The sequence below is a fragment of the Loxodonta africana genome, chromosome 1, assembly GCF_030014295.1.
Source record: "Loxodonta africana isolate mLoxAfr1 chromosome 1, mLoxAfr1.hap2, whole genome shotgun sequence".
NCBI classification, from domain to species: domain Eukaryota; kingdom Metazoa; phylum Chordata; class Mammalia; order Proboscidea; family Elephantidae; genus Loxodonta; species Loxodonta africana.
The window spans coordinates 171,092,681-171,118,115 of NC_087342.1; the positions used below are offsets into that span (position 1 = coordinate 171,092,681).

General features: G+C 37.1%; 1 protein-coding gene across 16 annotated transcripts in view; it reads right to left on the reverse strand.

Annotated features, from left to right (window-relative positions):
• The window catches only part of PDSS2 (decaprenyl diphosphate synthase subunit 2), a 303,253-nt gene that overhangs the window by 105,146 nt on the left and 172,672 nt on the right, over positions 1 to 25,435 (reverse strand). For 15 of the 16 annotated variants that reach the window (XR_010322546.1, XR_010322549.1, XR_010322548.1 and 12 more), the window contains one exon: positions 6,326 to 6,400. The exons of the other annotated variant lie outside the window; for it this stretch is intronic. Coding sequence is in view for 11 of the 15 variants with exons in the window: in XM_064289434.1 (XP_064145504.1) it covers positions 6,326 to 6,400 (75 nt within the window). In the remaining 4 variants the exon portion in view is untranslated. The remainder of the gene's footprint in view (positions 1 to 6,325; positions 6,401 to 25,435) is intronic. 16 annotated transcript variants of the gene reach the window in all.

Genomic DNA, 25,435 nt, shown 5'->3' on the forward strand with positions numbered 1-25,435 from the left:
TTCAAGTGTTAAGAAGCAAAGATGTCACTTTGAGGACTTAATGTGTGCCTGATCCAAGCCAGGGTGTTTTCAACTGCCTCATATACATGCGAAAGCTGGACAATGAATAAGGAAGACCGAAGAAGAATTGATGCCTTTGAATTATGGTGTTGGCAAAGAAAACTGAATATAACATGGACTGTCAGAAGAATGAACAAGTCTGTCTCAGAAAAAGTACAGCTTGGATGCTCTTTAGAAGCGAGGATGGTGAGACTTCGTCTCATGTACCTTGGACATTTTATCAGAAGGGACCAATGCCTGGAGAAGGATATCATGATTGGTTAAGTAGAAGGCCAGTGAAAAAGGGGAAGATCCGTGAGGAGATGGACTGACACAGAGGCTTCAACAATGGGCTCAAACACAGCAATGATTATGGGGATGGCATGGCGCAGGACTGGGCAGTGTTTCATTTCAACCATTCTATGCCTTTCTATATCATTCATTTATAAACATCTTTGGGCTACTACTAATATGCCAGACACAGTTCTGGTATTGGGAGAACAATGGTAAACAAAACACATTAAAACCCCTCCCCCCACAGAGCTTGTATTACTGTTGGAAGAGACAGAAAATAAACAATGAGAAAAACTTCACACAGTGATAACAGTAAAGAAAATTCAGAAAGCTACTTCATATTGGGTGGGCAGGGGTGGTACTGATGCATAGATGATACTGAGAGGTGATACTGATGCAGGGATCTGAATATCAAAAAGGGGCTAACCATGTAGAAGTGAGAAGAGAGTACCTCTGTCCTTCACTATTATTTTGACTTCCCCACTGTTCTCATTTACTTCAACCACCTTCTGTAAACCATCCTAAATACCACTGCAGAATTAACTTTCCTCACGATTAATCTGACCATGTAATTCCTTTTTAAAAAAAACCTTCCATCTCTCTAATCTGACTAAATATGGTATTAGCTCTACGTTCTGGCATTACAGTTCTTCTTCAGTGTGACATAAACCTATCTTTCTAGTCTTCTCACTTTTCCTTTATTACTACCTGAAGGAAGCCCTGATTCTCAAATATGCTTCCCCACCTTTGGTCATGTGGTTTCCTCTGCCTGAAACGCCATCCTTCTCCATCCACACATATTCTTCCCAGCCTTTAATGTCTATCTCAAATATCACATTCTCCTTGATGTTTTTTCTGATTTTCCCAACTAGATGTGACTTCTTGTCCACATTTCCGTCTTGTTGTGCTTTTCTATGAGCAAAACTGCATCTTGATCATCTTTTTTATTATATTTTACATGGTAGCATAGGGTTTTGCAAGTAGGAGATAATTCATGACTTCTCACTAGGTTGAATTATCCTATTTTTAAACTGTACTTGAAAGCTGCCTGAGAGACAAAGGAAGAGAAGCATAAAGATGAAACAAATAAATGGCACAGTTATCTTGCCCCATAAGTCCATAATGGTATCTCCCATGGGAGAAGAATCTACTGAAAGTATAATCTGTGCTTGAAGAAACAGAATGAACTTTTTACAGTTCTAAGGACTCTGTGTTGAAAGCAAATCTTTTCCAAGAGAACTGGATTATTTTTAAAACTCCCTCACTTTCCTGAGACTGGCCACGCTAATGTGAGCAGAACCTCTGACGATAGGGAAGTGGTTGTGCTGTTCCCCATCTCAACACTAACATGAGTGACAGACACTGACCTTGTAGAGGAAGTTAGGAAGATTTCTAAGGAGGAAAAAGAACTGGGTGGGATATAAACAAAAAAGAATCAGGAAAAGGGTGTGCCGAGGGTCCCCAAGACCACCCGCAGGTTCAGTGATTTGCTGGAGGACTCACAAGACTCAGCCTATAGACATGCTCACTGCTATGATTTATTACAGCAAAAGGATACAATGCAAAACTAGCCAAGGGAAAAGGTGCAGAAGTCTCGGGGAAATCAGGCATACGCTTCTAAAAGAGTTCTCCCCTTGGAGTCACACAGGACATCCTTAATTCCTCCAGCATTAAATTGTGATATCAAAAACCAAACCCACTGCCTTGACCTGATTCTGATGCGTAGCGACCCTACAGGATAGAGCGAAACTGCCCCATAGGGTTTCTAAGGCTGTAAATCTTTATGAAAGCAGATGGCCACGTTTTTCTCCTGTAGAGCAGCTGGTGGGTTCGAACTGCTGACCTTTTGATTAGCAGCTGAGCACTTTAACCACTAAGCCACCAGGACCCACTAAATTGTGACAACATGTATGAAATGTTGTCTGTCAGGGAAGCTCAATAGATACTCTTTGCTCAAAGTTTTTACTGGGGACTGGTCATACAGGTACTCTCAGCCTAGCAGGTATCAAAGTTCCAGACCCTGAGAAGGAAAGCAGATGTTCAGCATAAATCATTTTGTCTGCACAAACACTTTAGGCACAGTGAGCCCCCCTCATCAGTTAGGGAATGGCAGGAACACACCCAAAATCCAAGTCCCCAGATGCCAGCCAAGGGTTAACCTTGAAAGCATGCTTTTCTTAGGATAACAATCTCAGGCCTGCTATGCCAATTCTTTTCGGCACGGTGATATATTGAAAATATTCTTATTTTTTGATTAAAAAAAGTTTTCACTTTCAGAATTTTTTTTAGCAAATAGCATAAAACAGAGTAAAGTTATATGTACCAAGATGTCCAACACAATATTGTTTAAATTAGTCAAAAATTAGAAACAATCTAAATGTCCAAAAATAGTTGAATGATTCAGTAAATGAATGCATAGTAGTGTGAAGAAATATAAAATAGCTTTTAAAGTTCTATTTTTGAAGATTTTTAGTAACATAAATGATTATGCTGCAGAGAAAATCAGGATACAATTATATATACAGTAATAACTCAATATGGGACACTATGAGTTGGAATCGACTTGATGGCAACAGGTTTGGTTCTGGTTTGGGGAGAAATATAGAATAAAATCTCAAAGGAAATTTACTAAAACATAACCCTGATTCATATCTGGGGGACATGTATAGAAATAATTTTTATTTTCAACTTTTTTCTGTGTTTTCAATTTTTATTTAATGAATATGTACTTTTCTAATCAGAAAACAAGTGATAATAAAAGATAACTATGTAAAAAGGCTTTAGATATAATGGTCTGTGGATTCAAAGCAAATTTTACTAAAATGTAAAATATTTATTGAGTATAGGGAATAATACGAGTACAATGTATGAGGCAGAGCTTGACTGGGGACCTCTGAAAATGACAATTATTTAAAAATAGAACTTTTCTTTTTAATATGCTTCTTTTTTCAATTAGCTAACAAAAAAAACATGTAAAAGGAAGGGGAGACATTTTGTTATAAACACTAAAGGAAGCACAATGGCTAATTTTTATTGCCACTGCTAATTTTTTAATACCTCACAAACTAGCAAATGCAAATTTAAATGGACAGAACAAAGGATGAATTTCATAAATTATTTTGTGTGTATATGATCATGATTTACCTACACTCTGAAGTATTACTAACATAAATCATAAACATGTTTATAGTTTCTTCACAAGGAGAAAAAGGTGCCCACTAGGTAGTTGGAGAAGGTGATTTCTGATGTTTCTGGTGCCAATTCCCCTCCATCTATTTTAATGCATCTACCCACACCCCAGTCACATAGATACTACTCTACAGAAAGCTGTTCTATACCACTTACATTCTCCATCACTGCATTAAGTTGCCATATAGAAAGCAGAAGGCTATTGCATCCTCTCATCGCTGGAGATGGAATGGTTTGCAGCTTCTTTTAAATCACAAAGCAATTCTTTTGTGTACAGAACTGCCCAGGGCACTGGAGGTTGTGCAACAGAGATCCATGGAGTTGCCTCACCTCCCACATGACCTCCACTTGTGGCTGCTTTTCAACAGTGCTAGAACATGAAGATCTTGACAGCACTAGTGATTCCTGGGCCAAGTTAGAAAAACCAAATTCTAAAAAGCCATTGCAATGGCAAGTACACACAGAAAAAAACAACCTAGCATTTTTTCTGGTCAGGAAGGGAAATGTGGTTAACCTAAATTGGACCTGGGGTGCAAAGAAGCATCAAGAAGCACTCCCATTGCTGTGATTCAACTATGCATTTTTGTTTCCATTAAAAACAAAACAAAAACAAAAACAGACTTTTAAGAAGGTTTGGCTATATTCAGAAATCTAGCTCCTTAAAAAGAGACTCAAGTTCTTAAAAAGATCGTGTTTGGGGAAAAGGTAGGGAAACAGAGTAGAACAACAAAGTATTGCTACAGATTCTTTCAAGTAAAATTTAAAGCTAAAGGAAGTCAACAATTGGTGCTTGCTAAGTGGTGGTTCATGTATGACCAACAGTCCTTCAAAGACTTTGTTTCTTCCTCTTTTCTAGGAAGAAACAGTATATTAAAAAAAGAAGGGGACTTGTAGACAAAACACCAGGCGGGGTTCTGACTATGACACTGTTAAGCATGCATTAACAAACAGTTTTTTAGGCACTGTTTTTCAGCCATCTGCCATTGCCAAATTTCAAGCTTTTCCTCTGTGAAATGGGATAACCAACAAATGTCCCCTTTTCCATAGGTTATTGTGTACAAAGAAAGTATAAGCAAACTGTCAAGTGCTATCTACACATTTTATTATTGTTGTTGCTATTAGGTCTGCTTGACATATAGAAAGTACTTAACAAATGTTCAAAAAATTATTAACGAACTGGGCTAATTATAGTGGACAAATGGTAAGAGTAGGTAAATCAAGAACTTTAAAACTAACAATACTTTCACTTAAAAATTTATGGATATTTGACTTATATGGAACTAAGTTGAATACAGTATAAATCTCAGGTGAAAACAATGCCTCAGTTGCCAGAAGAGATCACTGTAATCACTCCTTATTGGTGGGGATCTCAAGTATGGCAAATAGATGCTAGCATATCAGGTTTCATTAAGGTACAGAGGCAGCAGACTGATGAGGTTAAGAGCTTGAGTTCAAATTTCAGCTAACAAGCTATGTGACCTTGGGCAAATCATTTCTTTCTAAGTCTCAGTTTTCACATCTATAAAATGGAGATAGCAGTAGTACCTAAGTTTCAGGGTTTCTGTGAAGGTTAAATAAAGAAATACAGGCAAATCACTTACCATAGTGCTATTTGCTTTGCTATCAACATCATCATCATTACCATACCAAATGCAAGGTGACTTGCTATGAATGAAACTAGACCAGAAGTCACCCATTTCATAATCTGATATTAACCCTCAGCCATGGTACTGAACCATGGCACACCTTTAAAAAACCTGGCAAAGGGGGCCCACTACGGTCATATATCCTGCCAGGTCTCCACATACCATGATGCTGCTGGGTGAGATTAGATGTGCCTACTGGGAACCATGTTTCCCTAAACCAAATGTTAGGAGATGTCCAAAGTGTAATTCTTCATATTTCACTAACCACTCTCTCAATCATTCAGAGTCCCAAGATCACAGTTTCAAAATTTATATGTCTTATCAAATTTTCTCATGCTCTACATTTCACTTCCAGTAAAATTTGTCCTTCTTTTTTCAAATGGAAATGTGAGACGCTTGAGATGTGCACATAGGCACCCTTTTTTTCTTCTAATTTTCAGTGAATGAATTCTTGCTAAAACAGAAGCTACAGAAGTTAGAATAACGAACACTAAGATAAGCATCCCGTATAACAGTATGTACCATGTTAAACGACGGTGGTAGTCACTGAAGCAACTGCTTCCCATCCAATGTCCTACTGAAATGAAAGAATTGCGTTTTAAGGAAATAAAACCTAACCCTTCTTGAGCTGTCCTGCTAAATGAGTCAAAAATACCTTAATTCTAGACCTGTAAAATTAATCAAAATAATCCAGCTGTGCAACTGTCCTATTTCTTACCTTAGAGAATTTAATAATATAATAAATTCTGCATCTTCGATACCTAAGATGTTCACCCCCTCCCCACCAAGCAGTTATCTTATTGTGATCCTGGCCTCTTTTTCTGGGACGTGAAAGGTCCTTTCCTCTGGAAAGGCTGGTCCTCCAGCCTGCCTGCCTTATGATGGTGCTACCTGTTAGCCAGAGAGGACCGCTGTCCACTGGGCTGCTGCAGACTGAACAGACTGTGAATCTAGCCATGGGATAAGAGGTTGTTTTAATTGGCCAGATCTGCTAGTACTAAGCATATGGCCATGAATTTGTAGCCAAAACACTAATCTTAAAAAAAATGCTATGTACAATTTAAATACAAAAGAAGAATGACATTTTCATCTTCAATTCCAGTTTTGCCACAAGGGTTTTTAAGCCTACCACTTTACAATGACTCTGAAATCTTTACCTTTGCTGAAGTACAATTTTCATGGTATACTCCTTGTACCAAGTCCATAAGAGCACTTGCTATAAGTTCTACAACCTAAAAAACAAGAAAAAAAAAATTCAAAAAAAACAAGCTTTTAAAATTCATCTCCATTTTTGCTCCAGAAAGTTCAGTAGCAAAGGCAGGATTTGTGCTTGACAGAAAAAATGAGGTTATGTGCAAAGATCCTGGCAAATGGCATTGCCCACCTGGATATTAAAGCTGTGATCCAATTTTTTTCAGTCATAATTCAAGCCAAAAAAAAAAAAAAAAATCTTATAAGCATCGCATTTGACCAATACACATGAAAATCCTCTAATAGCCATTTTGAAACATAAACTTATATTTCAGATAACTAATGAAATCTTAACTCAATTTATATTCTGCATGTTATTTCTGTCAGGTGGATATTTTTCAATACGCCATTCTGGGAGCCATTACAATGCTAATTTTTACACTTCATACAGAAAAAGAAGCAAAATCAAAGGAATGGTTAACCTTTCAAATGTGTTCATTCTGCTGTACTTGAAATGTACTGTGGATATATTTGGTGCAGAGCCTTTGGGTCAAACATACCATAAACACTGAAAATTTTTACAAAGCCACAATATTGAAATTGTATTAATCAAACCTGTATTATCTTCAAGGCTCAGGCTACTTTAAAAAAAAAAAAAAAAATCAAGCAAAATCCAAAGCTTTGAACTTGTTCCAGAATGTGAAATAAGCAGAAAAACAGTAAACGGTCTCTTTGGAACTACTGTACAATTTAGAAGTGTTTGCATAAACCACCTTAATTCAAAAGGATAAAATACCGGCATTTATTGTAATGTTCAATGCAGTCATTTCAAACAAGAATTCCTTAAGGCAACCCCATTGGCTGCTCACCAAGTCTTAATATCTTGTCTATTTAACTTCCTATATTATACAGTCCTGTATCTGATTCCTACTCTTTGCTTCCTAAAATTTAGCTTAGTTCTGATTAAATTAAAGGATATCGTTTCAGCCTTTATCATTCTTGTAATTAAAGACATTATTAAGTAAAGGACACAGACCCAACCAACAAGATAACTTATAATCTCAGGTACCCTGGATTTAATAAACATTTTCTTAGAGGCAAATTAAATTAATTTGTAGAAAGACTTGCTTTAAAATTTTAACACAAGAGCATTTATCTCCAAATTTATATTTACATTCATTCTGCACAACACATACAGGGCTGCTAATACGGAAATTTTGCTGATTAAAGGCATATTTTTACTAGCTCTGCAGATGGGCTAATTTGTAAAATGAAGACAATGTCTTTTTTTTTTTTTTTTTAAATCACATTGCCCTTTAGGTAACCAAATACTTAAGAAATATTGTAGCAATATGAGCTGCAGAGGAACTGGAAGGACAATGATCCTACAGTGTTACCAGATGTGTTGAGTTATTTAAGTGGAGGAGAGAGAAAAATGAATGGATTTTTTTCCCCTTGAAGGTATCAGATAAACGCAATACCCAAATCCAGGAGGATCGAGTATCGCCAATAGGTCTATGAAAGACTGTAACTAAACACACAGCATCAGATTGGATTACAGTTTATACAAGCAACATCCCAAGACCCCCCTGATGGCTGGACACAAAATACAGATCAATCACTCACTTAGAAATGTTATGGTTTTGAAACAGTTTTAGCTCTGAAACCAGCACTGATAATATGAAGAGGGATTTACAAAGAGAAAGTCCGACTCTAAATGTCAAAATGATGGCACGCACCTTTAACAATGGATCTGGCTGTGATAACCATATAGTTCCCTTACTTTCCTGAAATTCCAGAAGCGGCAGAAGCAACAAAATCATTTTTTTCTCTGATTCTTGTTCTCTTAAGTCAGTTAAGAGAGGCAGGCCTGTACTTACAAATTCATATATGACCTGTACTTAACAAATGACCACAGTTGCTTAAGCAGAATATATCTCATGGCCAATGACATCCATCAAGGACAAGGCTTAGGACTTGCTTAGGTTAACAAGTAGATAAATGAAAGAGATTTTGAAAAGCAGGGATACCACAGGGGAGGTGAATGTGTCCCAGGCAAGGGTGACTTGCCCAGTACACACATGCCTGAAATGTTTACTTTACTTTTAAAATCACACCAACTAGAGATGTGTTTTAGTATTATCTTCCTTAAAATCACAAATATTCCAGAAAGACCACAGGGCTACCAGCCATGTACGCTTTAGTAAAAATTCTTTAATGAACTTATAGAATGGTTCTATTTTCTTTCTTTTATTACTTAGCTTATTATATAGGCATGGACCTGTTTAGATGTATGTTGTACTTAAATATAAGAAATCACTTGCTTAATGACATTTCCCCCTCTCAGGTTTCTGAGGAAAAGTTTGTTTAAGCAACCCAAAATGCGAGCAAGGATAATGGTAGGCAGGGGAGAATCTGGAGGCCTACATGCCAGACCTCCTGAGACTAAGAACCCAAGCCCCAGACTCCTTGAAATTCTAGACAAGAGCAACAACGAAATAGATTCAAAGAGAAAGGAGGTAAGCAAACACTTTTCAACAGAAAAATAAATAGGCTAAAAGAGCCTCAATGTTAGACACTCTTGGAAGCCCAACAGATTAGAGCACTATAATTGAACACAGTAGAACACAAGGAGTCAGAGTATCTAGATTCTACTTCAAATCTCACTAATTTTGCACAAATCAATTAATTTCTCTGAGCTTTGGTTCTCCTCAGCTATAAAATGAGGGCAGTTGCAAAAGGTGATTCCTTAAGGTCACTCTCTGCTCTAAAATTCTGAGCTTTACTATAAATGAATCTTAGTAGTGTTTGACTTAAAAGGAAGCATGTGAATTTGAAAATTGCTTTTCGTAACTTTGATGGGAAATCTTCACTCATTTCTATCTGTTCTCTTCACATGGATCTTTTCCTCAGTTTGAACTCTATAGATTACTTTCTTTGTGAAACTTTTTCTATCTAATCCCCCCTGGTTCTAATGCCTAGAGTTATAATAAAACAATTTCCTTTTTTTTTTTTTTGAAGCATTACAACTGATAACCCACCCCACCAGCTGGCAAAGAAGTCCTAGGTGGATCACTTAGAGGCCACATTGCTGAGCTGTGGGTCTTGAAGTTCTCTACTGGTCGGAAATAATTCACACAATGGATTCAGAACGGCATCAGGCTTAACTGCAAAGTTCCATCAAACCAATAATGAGACTGAGTTGGCCGTATCACTTCCTTCTCTAATGCGTAAATATGTACAACACTTAGAAGAGAACCTGGAAGTTAACTGTTATCATTCTTTATAATTCTATATTATTACTCTACATTCAGTACAAGTCTCAGGTCGACGAAAGGTACAACATGGGAATCAAGATTATAGTGTTTCTAAAATTGCATGTGCCCAAATATTTTGGAAGAAAGTGGGCTTTTGTTCAACAACAGAACACATGCAAAAACTATCCTAATCAAAATCAGAGATTTTTGTAACCTTGATTAATTAAATCCTAAAACATTGTTTCAGATTATATGACTGTCCTCATCAATGTTATAAAGTTTACTTCAGCAATCTAGAGAGTAATTAAACAGGAGGTAAGTCTCATTTCTGCATTTCTGAAAGTAGTGAGAATAACCACATTGCTTACCTATACATACAAAAGTAAAAATGTGCTTCTTTTCATCTGTGTCATGTTTAAATCTGACTCTACAGCAAGGTCCAATCTTCTGAGTAAGGCCTTAGATTCCAGTGAACCAGAAGTGGCATCCGTTTACAATGTCACTGTTACAACTTGATTTCTCCTGCCACTTCCCTTTGTTTGCCTACCAAGAACAAAGCCCCCAGCATATGAAAGTAAGTGGAGTGCACATCTAGTTGCTATTCTCAAGTAAGCTGTCAATCTCTTCCACTACTTCATTCAGCACCTCCTCACCAAAGATGCCCGTTGCTGTCAAGCCGATTCTGACTCAAGCAACCCCATAGCAACCCTATATAAGGAATAGTTAGTATCAGATACATACGAACTTTAACGCCAGTTACAGTGTTATATAACTGACTATGGAATTAATTTATTAAACAGCTTATTTACAGGTCAAATTTCAGCAATTAGGGGAATATGTGTATTTGTTTCATTTTTCATCTTTTGGCAAGGGTAGCCACAATTCAATGATTTTTTTAAACTGCAAAAAAAGATGATGCATATACTCTCACAAAAGGTGTGATAACTACGTCCTGGCCAATAATAAATTCTCATCATAAAAAACAGAAATTGAGAGAAATAGGGGGTGATAAGGGAACAATGATGATCAAAAATATTCTTGCTTAGACTGCTACACAAAGTGCTGTAACATATTCTTTAAAAAAAAAAAGGCTGGTTATAAAACTGAATAGTATGATAGGTATTTTTAAAACAAAAATGAGCCCAGTCTATGTGTTTATACATACAGAAGAAAAAATGCTTAAAAGGATGTCGCCGTTGTTGTTGTTAGGTGCCGTCGAGTCGGTTCCGACTCATAGCGACCCCACGTAAAACAGAATGAAAAACTGCCCCGTCCTGAGCCATCCTTACAATCGTTGTTATGGTTGAGCTCATTGTTGCAGCCACTGTTTCAATCTACCTCGTTGAGGGTCCTCCTCTTTTCCGCTGACCCCGGTACTCCGCCAAGCATGATGTCCTTTTCCAGGGGCTGGTCCCTCCTGACAACGTGTCCAAAGTATGTAAGATGCAGTCTCGCCATCCTTGCTTCTAAGGAGCATTCTGGTTGTACTTCTTCTAAGACAGATTTGTTCATTTTTTTGGCAGTCCATGGCATATTCAATATTCTTCGCCAACACCACAATTCAAAGGCGTCAATTCTTCTGCAGTCCTCCGTATCCACTGTCCAGCTTTAACGTGCATATGATGAGACTGAAAATACCATAGCTTGGGTCAGGCGCACCTTAGTCTTCAAGGTGACATCTTTGCTCTTCAACACTTTAAGGAGGTCCTTTGCAGTAGATTTACCCAATGCAATGTGTCTTTTGATTTCTTGATTGCTGCTTCCATGGCTGCTGATTGTGGATGCAAATAAAACGAAATCCTTGACAACTTCAATCTTTTCTCCATTTATCATGATATTGCCCATTGGTCCAGTTGTGAGGATTTTTGTTTTCTTTATGTTGAGGTGTAATCCATACTGAAGGCTGTGGTCTTTGGTCTTCATTAGTAAGTGCTTCAAGTCCTTTTCACTTTCAGCAAACAAGGTTGTGCCATCTGCATAATGCAGCTTGTTAATGAGTCTTCCTCCAATCCTGATGCCCCATTCTTCTTCATACAGTCCAGCTTCTCGGATTATTTGCTCAGCATACAGGTTGAATAGGTATGGTGAAAGAATACAACCCTGACTCACACCTTTCCTGACTTTAAACCAATCAGTATCCCCTTGTTCTGTCCGAACAACTGCCTCTTGATCTATGTAAAGGTTCCTCACGAGCACAATTAAGTGTTCTGGAATTCCCATTCTTTGCAATGTTATCCATAATCTGTTATGATCCACACAGTCGAATGCCTTTGCATAGTCAATAAAACACAGGTAAACATCTTTCCGGTATTCTCTGCTTTCAGCCAGGATCCATCTGACATCAGCAGTGATATCCCTGGTTCCACGTCCTCTTCTGAAATCAGCGTGAGTATCTGGCAGTTCTGTGTCGATATACTGCTGCAGCCGTTTTTGAATGATCTTCAGCAAAATTTTGCTTGCGTGTGATATTAATGATATTGTTCTATAATTTCCACACTTGGCTGGATCGCCTTTCTTGGGGATAGGCATAAATATGGATCTCTTCCAGTCAGTTGGCCAGAAAGCTGTCTTCCATATTTCTTGGCACAGATGAGTGAGCACCTCCAGCACTGCATCTGTTTGTTGAAACATCTCAATTGATATTCCATCAGTTCCTGGAGTCTTGTTTTTCGCCAGTGCCTTCAGAGCAGCTTGGACTTCTTCCTTCAATACCATTAATTCTTGATCATATGCACCCTCCTGAAATGGCTGAACTTCAACCAATTCTTTTTGGTACAGTGACTCTGTGTATTCCTTCCATCTTCTTTTGATGCTTCCTGCGTCATTTAACATTTTCCCCATAGAATCCTTCACTATTGCAACTCGAGGCTTGAATTTTTTCTTCAGTTCTTTCAGCTTGAGAAACGCCGAGCGTGTTCTTCCCTTTTGGTTTTCCATCTCTAGCTCTTTGCACATGTCATTATAATACTTTACTTTGTCTTCTCAAGAGGCCCTTTGAAATCTTCTGTTCTTTTACTTCATCAATTCTTCCTTTTGCTTTAGCTGCTCGACACTCAAGAGCAAGTTTCAGAGTCTCCTCTGACATCCATCTTGGTCTTTTCTTTCTTTCCTGTCTTTTCAATGACCTCTTGCTTTCTTCATGGATGATGTCCTTGATGTCATTCCACAACTCGTCTGGTCTTCGGTCACTAGTGTTCAGTGCATCAAATCTATTCTGGAGATGGTCTCTAAATTCAGGTGGGATATACTCGAGGTTATATTTCGGCTCTCGTGGACTTGCTCTGATTTTTTTCAGTTTCAGCTTGAACTTGCATATGAACAATTGATGGTCTGTTCCACAGCCAGTCCCTGGCCTTGCTCTGACTGATGGTATTGAGCTTTTTCCATTGTCCCTTTCCACAGATGTAGTCAATTTGATTTCTGTGTGTTCCATCTGGTGGTCTAACTTCCCTGGTGGCCTAATGGTTAGGATTCGGGGCTCTCACCACCGCAGCCCAGGTTCAATTCCAGGTCAGGGAAACACTTGTTGAAAGAACAACAAAATATTAATAATAATGATAATGTGTAAGTGGTAAGATTCTAGATGAATTTTAGTTTTTAAAATTTTCTTCTTTAACCTTTCTGAATTGCTTAAATTCATAATATATTTTCTCTCCCCTTTTATTGTACTGGAGCCCTGGTGGTGTAGTTATTAAGAGCTTGGCTGCTAACCAAAATGTCGGCAGTTCAAATCCACCAGCCACTCCTTGGAAACCTTATGGGCAGTTCTACTCTGTCCTGTAGGGTCGCTATGAGTCAGAATTGACTTGGCAGCAACAAGTTTTTTTTTTTAATTGTACTGATTTTTATAATCAGATAAAACAATAAACCTATGGTGGGAGGCACACCCTGTTTTTAGTCTCAGAGAGGCATCAAGCTAAACTGTTCACAAACTGATTTATGGAATATAACAGACAACAGTCCCTGGATTAACAACAATCAGATCAGTAAGTGGCGGTAAGCATTCTTTGTAGACAAGTTGTACCTTTCTCAATAAATGTGATTCAGGAGTACTGTCAATTAGCATTTGACAAATGGAATAGATTCAACAGAGTTGTAGATATTGGTTAAACTAGCAAACCAGACTACTTTGGTTTGAGTAAAGGAGTGTTTATCAGTTAAAAGTAGGGTACAACTAAATCTTTACACAAAATGTTAAGTATAAACTAATGTGGCTCGATTAAAGCTCAAGTCTTTAATAAGCTATCTGAGTTGATGTAATGAAGTAGTATAGTTGTATTTCAACCCACTTAAAAAAAAAGGTTGCTACATAACTTAATTTGTTTGGTATATAAAAACAGGGGAGGCCATTAAAGATTTATAATCTTCTTTAAACAACTTGCCCTCAAAATGTTATTTTAATGACAGTTTTTACTGCAGTGTAGAATGACAAGACTATGTGTGAGCCATCACTCTATTTAGGTGGCAAATGGACACGTAACTCCTCAGCTTTTACTACTCTTAACAGCTGCTAGCAAAGGAAAGTCGTGTGCACGCATCTGCAGTGCTGATGGCATTAATTACACATAAATTTATTGCACTCCCTCCCATCCCCCAAAACAAACAGCAGTGCATGAAGCAGTAGCAAAGGTAAAAAGCCCTTGGGGAAGTCTTAATTTTCACATACATCTTGGGAGGAACAAAAGACAACTTAACATAAATATGTCCTTTTCAAAGAGCTTTCGCATCTGAAGGGATATCATCAAGATTTCTTTTTAAAGCCACAAAAACTATTTATACTGGCAGTAAAAATATAGAAAAATTCTTTTAAAGATAAAGCATACTGAATAGCCTGCTAAAGGTAGACAAAGCAGCTAGTTTCACTCTTTAGATTGTCAGATAAATGAAGCACAAAGTATCTGACACATGCATTTAAAGATGGAAAAATTTAAATCACCAAGTTAAGGTAGAGAGGGACTGGTTGAGGAGTAGCGCCCCCCTCCCATAAAAGAGACCAATAATAACATGTAACATTTGTAAAGCGTTCTATCATTTACAAACAAGGTTTAGGCAAACCATCTCATCCCAGGTTTTAGTCCCCAGCACTCAGCCAGAGCGTCCAGGCTGGCAGCCTCAGTGGAGAAGTGACCTCTGAAGAACACAGGGAGCAGGAGCAGTGGCCAAATAGGGGGTAAATCTACTCACCCACCACCTGGGCACACACAACCCAGATGAGCCCTAATCTGCATGTTGATTAATATAAATGATTGGCTTTGATAAAGCCATCCCTGAAGTCTATGAAAGAATGACTCTCTCCACTCCTTCCTATCAGACAAAGACTAGGTTTAACGAAGACAATGATGAAAGGTCTGTTGCAATCAACATACCACTAACTCCCAGGAGTTCTGGAGGAAGCCTCTAACTGGCTTTCCAACGGGAGACTTTTCACCACTGCCAAATGTGTAGGGCCTTGCTTTTTGTGGGAGGGATGGCAATCTGTTCTAGTGAGCTGGAAGTTCTTTCTGGCTAAGGCGGGAGAGCAGAGACAGAAATGGCACAACCAATAGGACAGGTGCAGCCAAAAACTAAGCAAATTGATAATCTTAATTTTTAATTAGAACAGCTGATACATTGGATTAAACCTAACTACGAGTAACATTTGTCAAAAAGGGTTCCGGAAAAACTGAATGAACTAAAGTATAAAACTGCAACTGATAAAACTTGAAAGAAACAGGACACGAGTTCAGGAAAATTGCTTGAATATGAAGTGTTGAGATTTAATTTTATATTAGCTAGTAGATACATTCAATAATTATTTGTTGTCAGCCTACTATGTACCAGGTAGTGTACTAATAAAACTAACCTCATTAGTCTATGGTTACATCTGTAGGTCACTATCAGAGAGATGGTTAAATCGTAATTCCTTTGTTTAATTAATATCACTATCGCACCATGTCTGAACAAATTCTAATATGTTTATTGTATTTTAGATTTTTTGCAGTTTATTTTTTACTATAGTTGTTCTTTTTAAAGGACATATTCATTCTTATCTTATAAAGGCCATTAATTTGTCTTTGATCCTTAGAAGGTTAATAAGAGATGAGCTGGATGACCTGGGCCAGACATACCACTTCTTTGGGCCTCAGTTTGCTTACCTAGGTGTTACGGATCGAACCGTGTCCCTAATAAGTTATCTCCAAATCTTAATCCCTGTACCTGTAAATGTGACCCTATTTGGAAATCGGGGTTTTCTTTTGTTATGTTAATGAGGTTATACTGGAGTGTCCTAAGCCTAAACAATCCCTTCTGAGTGGTGTCTTATAAAAAAAAAGTAGAATACACATACACACACACACACACACACACACACACACACACACGACAGCTGGCATGTGACGATCCCTCTACAAGCCAAGGAATGCCAAAGAACATCCAAGAACACACACAAGGAAGGACCCTCCCCTAGAGCTGATGCTCCATTTTAGGCTTGTAAAGTGTGGGACAATAAATTCTTGTTTTTTAAAGCCATCCACAGTGGTATTTGTGTTACGGCAGCACTAGTTAAGAGAGATGCTACATAAGAAGTGCCTGCACTTGATTATTAACAGTAAACCCAACGATCAGATGTACCCAAATGTGCAGCTGTATACATTTTTATTCATAATAATCGTGAAACACAATCAGCTAACTAGCCAAAAATACGAATTTCTTTTATTGACAATACAAAAGCAGTTCAGAAAGCTTGCTTTCATGTGTTTGAGTGAAGGTGCATGGTTCTTAGCTTACTGTTTGTTACTGATCAATAACAATACCGTCATTTATGAATTTAAACAATGATTAGGTTCCTCAAAAGGTGGCAGATAACTAAAAATGCTTGAATTTTAAATCTTAAGAAAAATTTCATAATAAAAGGAGATGCTTTCCAATAGGTTAAGAAAAATGGTGGTTGTGTCATGTATCTTCAATTACTACAAAAATTCTAAATAGTTGCTGAGAGCTGAAAGTTTAGTCATGAAACAAACAAAAAAACCAGTTGCTGTGGAAATGATTCCAACTCATGGCAACCCCATGCTTGTTAATCATTTGCAGCACCCAGTAATGCTGATATTAGCATAGAGCAGTTAGTTGCTTTATTTTCTACTCTCAGTACATTCTTTACTTAGTGGCACTGTTAGGTCTTGTTCTGACTGAACTTAGTCCCTGAGAGAATTATACCCACCATTTCAGGGATCTGCCCACCTTTTTCAACGTGACTGATAGCATCCATTTTTATTTCACTGCTTCTTCATTCGAAGTCCCTCTCAATGATGTTAAATGATGTTTTCTAATTGTGAATTTACTTAAAAGTTAACCTCACCTTTCAGAAACACACAAGTTCACAATGTAAAACTTCAGAACACCAAAAGCATAGTACTGTATTCCATTCGGAACCCTGGTGACAGTGGTTAAAATGCTTGGTTGCTAACCAGAAGGTTGGCAGTTCAAATCCACCAGCCACTCCTTGAAAATCCTATGGAGCAGTTCTACTCTGTCCTATAGGGTTGCTATGAGCTGCAATCAACTTAATGGCAACCGGTTTGGTTTTTTTTTGGTATTCCATTCAGTTGAAGGTATGCTGTTGGCTAAAACACTATATTAGTGGCTTTCAAACTTTTAAAATCACAACCTACAGTAAGAACTGTATTTTACATAATGACACAGTACATACATACATGCACACATATACATGCATATATATATGTGTGTGTGTGTGTATAACTGAATTAAAAGTTTCATCAAACAAAAGGTTCACGATGCCTTTATTTTCTATTATTTCCCACTTAAAAGTGCTGATAGTGACTTGCTAAGTTGATTTTACTATCCACTAATAAATACGAAGTCATTTGTGGTTTGAAACAATATCTATATCATGCTGACATATGTCATGTACAGCTCATACCTTGGCTAGCCATCTTAATTGCATACCCAAAAAAACCAAACCCGTTGCTGACGAGTCGATTCCCACTAGTCCCCCCAAATTTTTGATGAACAGTTTAAAGGCGTTAATTTCTCTCACTCTATGTCAAAAAATGTAAATTAATTCAACGTAAATAGAGGCAGAAGGCAGGATAAAATGGAATCATTCTTGGATGCTAGGGGTATATTTTGTTAGGGCATGTTTCAATCTTGTATGTTTATATTATCGATGTTGACTCTTAGTTTTGATCCTAGTAAATTCATGAAAACAAATTGGCTTAGATCACATTTGCCCAAAGAGCTATAAACATTTCAGCATCAGTGTGGGATTCACAAATATATCTTGCAAATTCCAAAATGCCGTGTCTTTTGGGTAACATAGTTCACTTTTTAGCTGAATTAGTTTCTCCTCAAATTGGATCACATGAAAGGGCAGATGTTTGTAATTTAGAGTCATTCGAAGGTTTATACTCCAAGGCAGCCACAGAAATAAAAGCATAACTCATATGCATTAAAATCCATGTATCTTGTCTGAAGCTGCAATTCTATTTCTTCCAAATACCTTTGCAGCTCTTCAAAATCTGTTATTCAATGAAATTCTAAAAATAACTGGCCCTACTGGTACTGTGTTCTAGAAAATTAGGTAATTTTTTTTCCTCCTTTAAAAAAATCAGGTAGTAGAAACTTGGGGCTGGGTATATTGTATCCTTGGATCGATAATAATCCCTAGGTTAGAAATTCTCAACTCTATAAAGATACACAATTGGCTTTCAAACTGGTATCTCGAATACTTAGTGCAATGAACACAAAAAAGTTTGCTGAATTACCAATATGAACCTAATATGTGACTTAGTTGTATAAATCAAACTATTTCAAAATAAATTTTACAGTTATCACTTTGTTGAATTATTACTCCTGGATATCTGCATGTAAATCTTTAGGCCTCTGATATTCGTAAATATTCTGGGTTCTCTATTGCATCACTAATTTTATTAACAATTTCTCTTGATTCCTTTGTTTGTCTTCATATTTCATGTCATTTTCAGGAGCTGGTTATAAGGTACAAGTTTAGACTCTTTCCTACCACACTGAGAATTGCAGAATATTGGAACCAGCAAAGATCTTAGAAATAGAGATGCTGCTGCCTTTATTTTACAGATGAGGAAATTAGGAAAACAAGTTACATTTGCTTACTGGTTATTTCTCTAAAACATTTCATGAAGCCACTATTGATGTTTGCATTGAAATATTTGTTTCGATATTTTAAAACTAAGAGTTGTTTAAAATTGTATAAATTTTAGGATCATTAATTGCAAAACTGCTGTCACAAAGGGGCCAGATTTCCTGGATTTAGACCACAACTCTACCATTTATTAACAGTGTTACCTTGGGGAAGTTATTTAACCTTTCCTTGTGGCTTGGGAGAGAGATTAAATAAATTAGTACACATAAAAAACTTAAAACAGTGCTACCTAGTGAGCACTCAAAAATTGTTATTATCATTATTTTTTAAATTGGTTGCAATTTTAATAAAGACTAAATTTTCTATACTATGAAGTGTGTAGTTTCAATTACAAAATGGGGTACTAAGACATTAGATAAATACTCTGGAGAAAAATATGAATGATATGAACCTGGAATTCTGAGCAGTAAAATGAGCGGTCCAATGTTAAATGGCCAATTAAGACAAAAAAGAAGGCCAGGGCTATGACCCAGGTCTACAGGCTTCTACTTAAGAACTCTTTGTACTTGCTGTTGTAGCTTTATATGTTGTCTCTGAAGAGTATAAAATGGATAAGTGTTATATAGCTCAGGAACATACTATGAAAATGTAAAGTGATCTACTAATGAAAATCCATTTGGTGTAGTTAAAAATGCTTAGTAATGAAATAGTTAATCTTACATTCTATTCAGGGAAGCTGTCCTTAAAAAAAACAAAGACTGAACATGCAATGTAGTTTTGGTGTTCCCTGACTTCTGGCTAATTTGTTTATGCATAGTGAAAATGGCCTCAGGACAAAGACAATTCAGCTATACTAACGACAACAGACAATTTAATGCATTGTCTAAAATGCTTAAAAAGAAACTTCCTTGGCACAGTCATACTTTCCAAGAAGCCCACTTTAATGTTTTTACAGTTTACAATATCAGAAGTGACCTCTGGGTCAGGCATTTGTCAGTTAATGACCTGTTCGGCTAATGGCCTTCAGCTTTGCCCTGGGCACACAAGTCCTCCAGTAGGTCATTAGCTGCCAGAAAAGGGCTCTCCCCAATCAATGTTGCTAAATAAATAAAATTTGCTCCTGGGCTAAGGCTCTATAAGCCAACTTTGGCTTGGAGTAAGTTTTTAATTGAGTATTTACAACTGAGGGTTTAAGAAAATGATGGAAGTGCTAAAACCAAAATGACATCAGCACAACTGAGTTACATGAGGCTGTTACTAAAAAAGTAGACACATGGATCCTTTTGGACGCTCTCAAAGTTTCTTTTGTTTGTGGTGTTCAAATTCAAAGTAGTTTAATAGAGCAGGAGCCACATTACAAACGTGCTGCATTTTGGAATTTCACCAGTAAGTCAGTTGTCTGGAAACCCTTATCACATTTTTCCAAAATAACACATTTCCCCAACACATTTCTAGCCATAAAATACCTGCAATTAAACAAAACAGGAAAACAAAATGAAACAGGAAAAAACTTTTAAGTGAACTTTAAATGTTGACAGTTAAAGGGAAATTTGGTTTAAAAAGAGGATGAGGGTAGAGACACTGGTTCTTTCTTATCTCTATTTCATTTCTAATTCTATAATTTTCCTTTTTGTTAACAAGACAGCATGCAAAGCTCTACTCTCATGTTTTTCAACTCCAAGTAAAGTTTCTTGGTTTCTTTTTCCTCTTGAAAGGAGCAAGGAAGAAGCAAAAAGATGAATGGCAGTTTTTCTGAAGTAACAGAGGAGAATGAAAAACTGGAGGAAAAAGGTGGAAGATGTGTATACATTTTAGAGATTGCCTGAAGTGAAATAACTGAGCTGTGAACAGCAACAAATGGGCACTGTGTACAAGTCTGCTGGGATGAAGAAGGCATAGGTGGAGATGACACATCAGGGCCAGCAGCTGAAGATGCAGAGGAAGGGGAGTCAGTTGTTCATCAGCCCAGGACTTTGGTAAACTTCTAACTCAAGAAGTTCCTGGGTAAGCTCATTAGAAAGACAAAAGAAAAGTACCGAATAACTCAATTTTGAAAATAGATTTTTTTCCCCCTTCCTCTGGCTTTGGAGAAAGCAATTTATGTCAGTAAAAATGAAGAAAAAAGCTGATTTCATTAATTTTACTTTTGGAAAGTAGCAAAAAGGATTAAAAATTGAGATTGCTAAATGTATTATAAGATGGCCATGATCAATATATTTCTACCTCTCATGGCCGACCATGGTGTGGGGTTCCATTTTACCCATTTCAAAGGATCTATTTTTGTGGAAAACAGTTTTTTTTTTTTTTTAATAGGGTTCTTTGAATGTCAAGCGTATGGGAGAAGAGTAAGCTTCTTTTGCTCTTCTTCCTTTTCAGGTTCTTGGTTTGGCATAGACACTTAGAGACATCTCCATTTTGGGTGACAGCAATTGATTTTCTATGCCAAAGAGGTACCTCATTCCATTGTTTTATGGCACCAAAGGGGGCAAAGCTCAAGGTTTTAGTGAAATAATATATTTTAAAAGGACGTGATATTTTGCTGTCTTATTTCTAGTACAGTCCATATATACTAATCATTCATCACTTTAAAAGATCAAGGAAGCAGGCTCAGAAAATGGTCATACACTAAACAGACAAGAGATGAGTGGTAACGGTGGTGAAGGGTAAGACAGAACACAATGCTGGGGCAGCCAGCACAACCTATACGAGGTAAGGTCATGGAAGCTCCACAGACACATCCAAACTCCCTCAGGGACCGAATTGCTGGGCTGACGGCTGTGGGGATCATGGTTTTGGGAAACATCTAGCTCAATTGGCATAACATAGTTTATGAAGAAAATGTTCTACATTCTACTTTGGTGAGTAGTGTCTGGGGTCTTAAAAGCCTGTGAGCGGCCATCTAGGATATTCCACTAGTCTCGCCCCTCTGGGAGGAAGGAAAAATGAAGAAAACTAAAGATAAAAGGGAAAGATTAGTCCAAAGGACTAATGGACCACATCTACCACGGCCTCCACCAGACTGAGTCCAGTACAACTAGATGGTGCCTGGCTACCACCACTGACTGCTCTGACAGGGATCACAATAGAGGGTCCCAGACAGAGCTGGAAAAAAATATAGAACAAAATTCTAACTCAAAGAAAGACCAGACTTGCTGGCCTGACAAGACTGGAGAAGCCCTGAGAGTATGGCCCCCTGACACCCTTTCAGCTCAATAATGGAGTCTCTCCTGAGGTTCATCCTTCAGCCAAAGACTGGATAGGCCCATAAAACAGAACGATACTAAAGGGGCACACCAGCCCAGGGGAAAGGACGAGAGGGCAGGAGGGAACAGGAAAGCTGGTAACAGGGAACCCAAGGTTGAGAAGGGAGAGCGTTGACATATCATGGGGTTGTTATCCAATGTCATAAAACAATATGTGTACTGTTTAATGAGAAACTAATTTGTTCTGTAAATCTTTATCTAAAGAACAATAAAAAAAATGGTTATAGTCTCTGTTTAATACGTGGCTTCATTAGCAAACGATAAGAAAAATAACTGGAGAAACTAGTTTGTTTTGGGGTTCTGAAATAGTAATTTTATGATGGCATTTGACTTCTCTATTTAATTGATACGGAGATAGTTTACTTTATTGTTATAATATATAATATCCCACTTACCTTCTACACACATTTTTACTCTAGTCATGAAAATCTACACTTGAATGGGTTGTATACAGAAAAAAACATTAATCTTGGTGTCAAACTAAAAAGGTTAGAAGATACCAATTCCATAATTTCCACAAGTAAAACAGGGCTGACAAGACTATAAACACACACTTGTCACAATAATGCCTATTTTAAATGAATATGATAGAGAAAAACTTAAATATTTTGTGACGTACCATGATTTTAGGTTGCACTTTCAATAAGAACTATAACAGATAAGTAAAACTAATACAATGGATAAGACAAAAATCAAATAACAAAGAGCAGCCTCTTTATTAAAATATATAGATGGTATGAAAGGAAGAGATTTATATGTATAAATTGAGCATATTTATACAAACCAAATTCTTCCTTGTAAACAACATATTTATGCCTTTAGGAAAACAAAGTTAACATAAGGAAATTCATCAACTATGTAAGGAGTACATCTGTGCCACTGGTTATCTAGAAATATAAATCACTAATGCTTAATAGAAGAGCCCTCAGGAGTGACACCATGACAATGCTCTGGGGTGTTTAGACAAGTCTGAGCTAAATCACACTCTCCCATCTGATGTACAGCAATAGGTTCATTATATGAAAATGACTACTAAAAAATAACATGGTAAATTCAATTCCTTAAATACCAGGGTTATAACTATAAATGTAAAATAAAGGACTGTTAAAAAAAATGACAAGTAGTAATCCACACAGTCTTATTTCCACTGTGGTCTAGCCTAAAGTACAAATCCAGTTTGCAAATAAACACAGGGACCAGCAAAAACCGGTAATAGCCAGCCAGATTTCTAAATTACAGTGCATTTCCATTTCATGAGTTTCCCCCAATTATTCGGCATGTCTTCATTGATAGCTTGATGCTCAAACACTAAAATTTTAGACTCTGGCCTGACCTCATCATTACAGAATTCAGTAATGTTCCACATGAATACAATGTAGAACAACTTAGCTCAATGGAGTCAGAGAATTTATGGCTTAAAAAGAGGCATTTTAAGGTCTCTTAGTCCAGGGTCTTTATAAGTGAAGTACTAAAATAAAGTTACCCTTATGTTCCATAATGGAAAATGAATGAAAACCTGGGCATTAATTTTTAAACTCATTCTTGAATTTAAAATCTTAGGTTAATTCATACTTACATGGCTACAGCTATAATAGTAAGAAGACAATTACCAGAGGATTAATATACCAATTTCTATACTTAGAGATATTTAAAAATCTAAGTGTTACCTAAAGGCAATTACTTTAAAGACTACTAATATCTTCAGGGAAAAGCCAAAGGGAGAATAATTGACTTTGCTAATTTTACCCTTGGCAATTATAAAACAGCTCTGAATTTCATATGACAGCAGAACCCATCATCTAATGGTCTGCCCCAGGAGAAGTACAGAGATAAACACATCATATAGAAATTCAGAAAAGAATCTAATAACACAAGAAAATGGGAAACTGGTAGAATGAATAAACTTACAAAAAAATTAAGTAGCTACAAATACGCCAACTTTAATTATGAAGTTAAATATACTACTCTCTCAAAGAAAAAGCAAGCTGTCACTGTGAAATAGCAGTGACATATCATAAACGGAAATTTTGTATTAAGTTCTGCCTACTCCCTCATTGCTGTGGTCTCTGTTTACATTGCTATTGCGGGCAAATTTGTTTCTTGTAAAAGAAAAATCATTGAAACTAAAACATTATTAAACGGAAATCCAGCTTTACCAAGGCATAAACCATATGTACAGATAAGAAAACTTAATACTGTCCAAAAGAAATATTTATTACCACCCCACCCCCACCCCGGGCAAACAAAACCCTATTAGCGGTTAGTATTGTGCTCTATCAACTTGAACTTCCGCAAGGCCCATTTAATAAAATTAGTCCTCTTCTGAGCTATAACTTCACTTTCCTCAACTATTCTGATGGGAATACTTCCAAGTATTTAAATGAAAGGAACTGGCTCTGAATATGGAAGACCTACTTTATCAAAGAGAATTCTTGACTTTCAAGCACTTTAGTTACCCCTTACAATCTCCTCAGTTTAAAATACTGTTCACATGATTTGAAGAACACCTATTACATGAAAAGAGGGCTACTAAAAGCCTAAATTTGTGGAAGATCAATCACAGACCTCTGGGCATGGTACTCTAGGTCCTTCATAAAAGTGAGCAAGTGAAGCATCTTTTGAAATTGACCTTGTAGAGTCTTCTACGACCCTTTGAGGAACAAGGTACAAAAGATTCATGTTCCGAATGAATGGGAAGGTTGCATAGAATAAAAGCTTCAATTCTACATACAACTATCAAATTCAGAAAAAAAAAAAAAAAAAAAAAAATCATAGCCTAAAAATGAAAAAAATCTACACCAGAGAAAGGCTGGTAAAACTCAAATCTAAAGGTGCACGCCTGTGCAGAGACCAGGAAGCTATGACGTTCACTGAGGGGTAGAAAATCCCTAATCATTCTTATTTCAAGGAGAAGCTGCTGGGTGTACAGTTACTTGGATAGTCTAAGGTTTTTTCCTTTCCTTTTTCTTATTTATTTCTGTATTTTGCAAATCAAGCAGTGCTCCTGCAATCCAGTGCCTAATGGAGCAGATGGCGGAGGTCTTAGACTCCGGAACAGCTATAGTGATGCTTCCGAATGCAAAACACCAAAGCGGATTTCACAGGCTGTGAATATGATTTGACTTTGATGGGAGCAAAACCTCTATTTTCGCTTAACATAAACCACACTGAAGGAAGGAACGTGTGAATGACACAAGCTAACTAAGAAAGAGGAGCGCATTAAATATTAGTCCTACACAGTGGTTAAAACAATTACTTGTTTCTGTCATTACAGCATGTATTATAATTGTACATAATTCTACCATTTTAAGCTTATATAAGATTTCATCGGAATAGCCCCCAAAGAAGCTAACACTGATGATGAGAGAAAACAAATAAAAAACTGCCTAAAGGCACTGTCCTGTACTGAATTGCGTCCCCCAAAAACATGTGTATCAG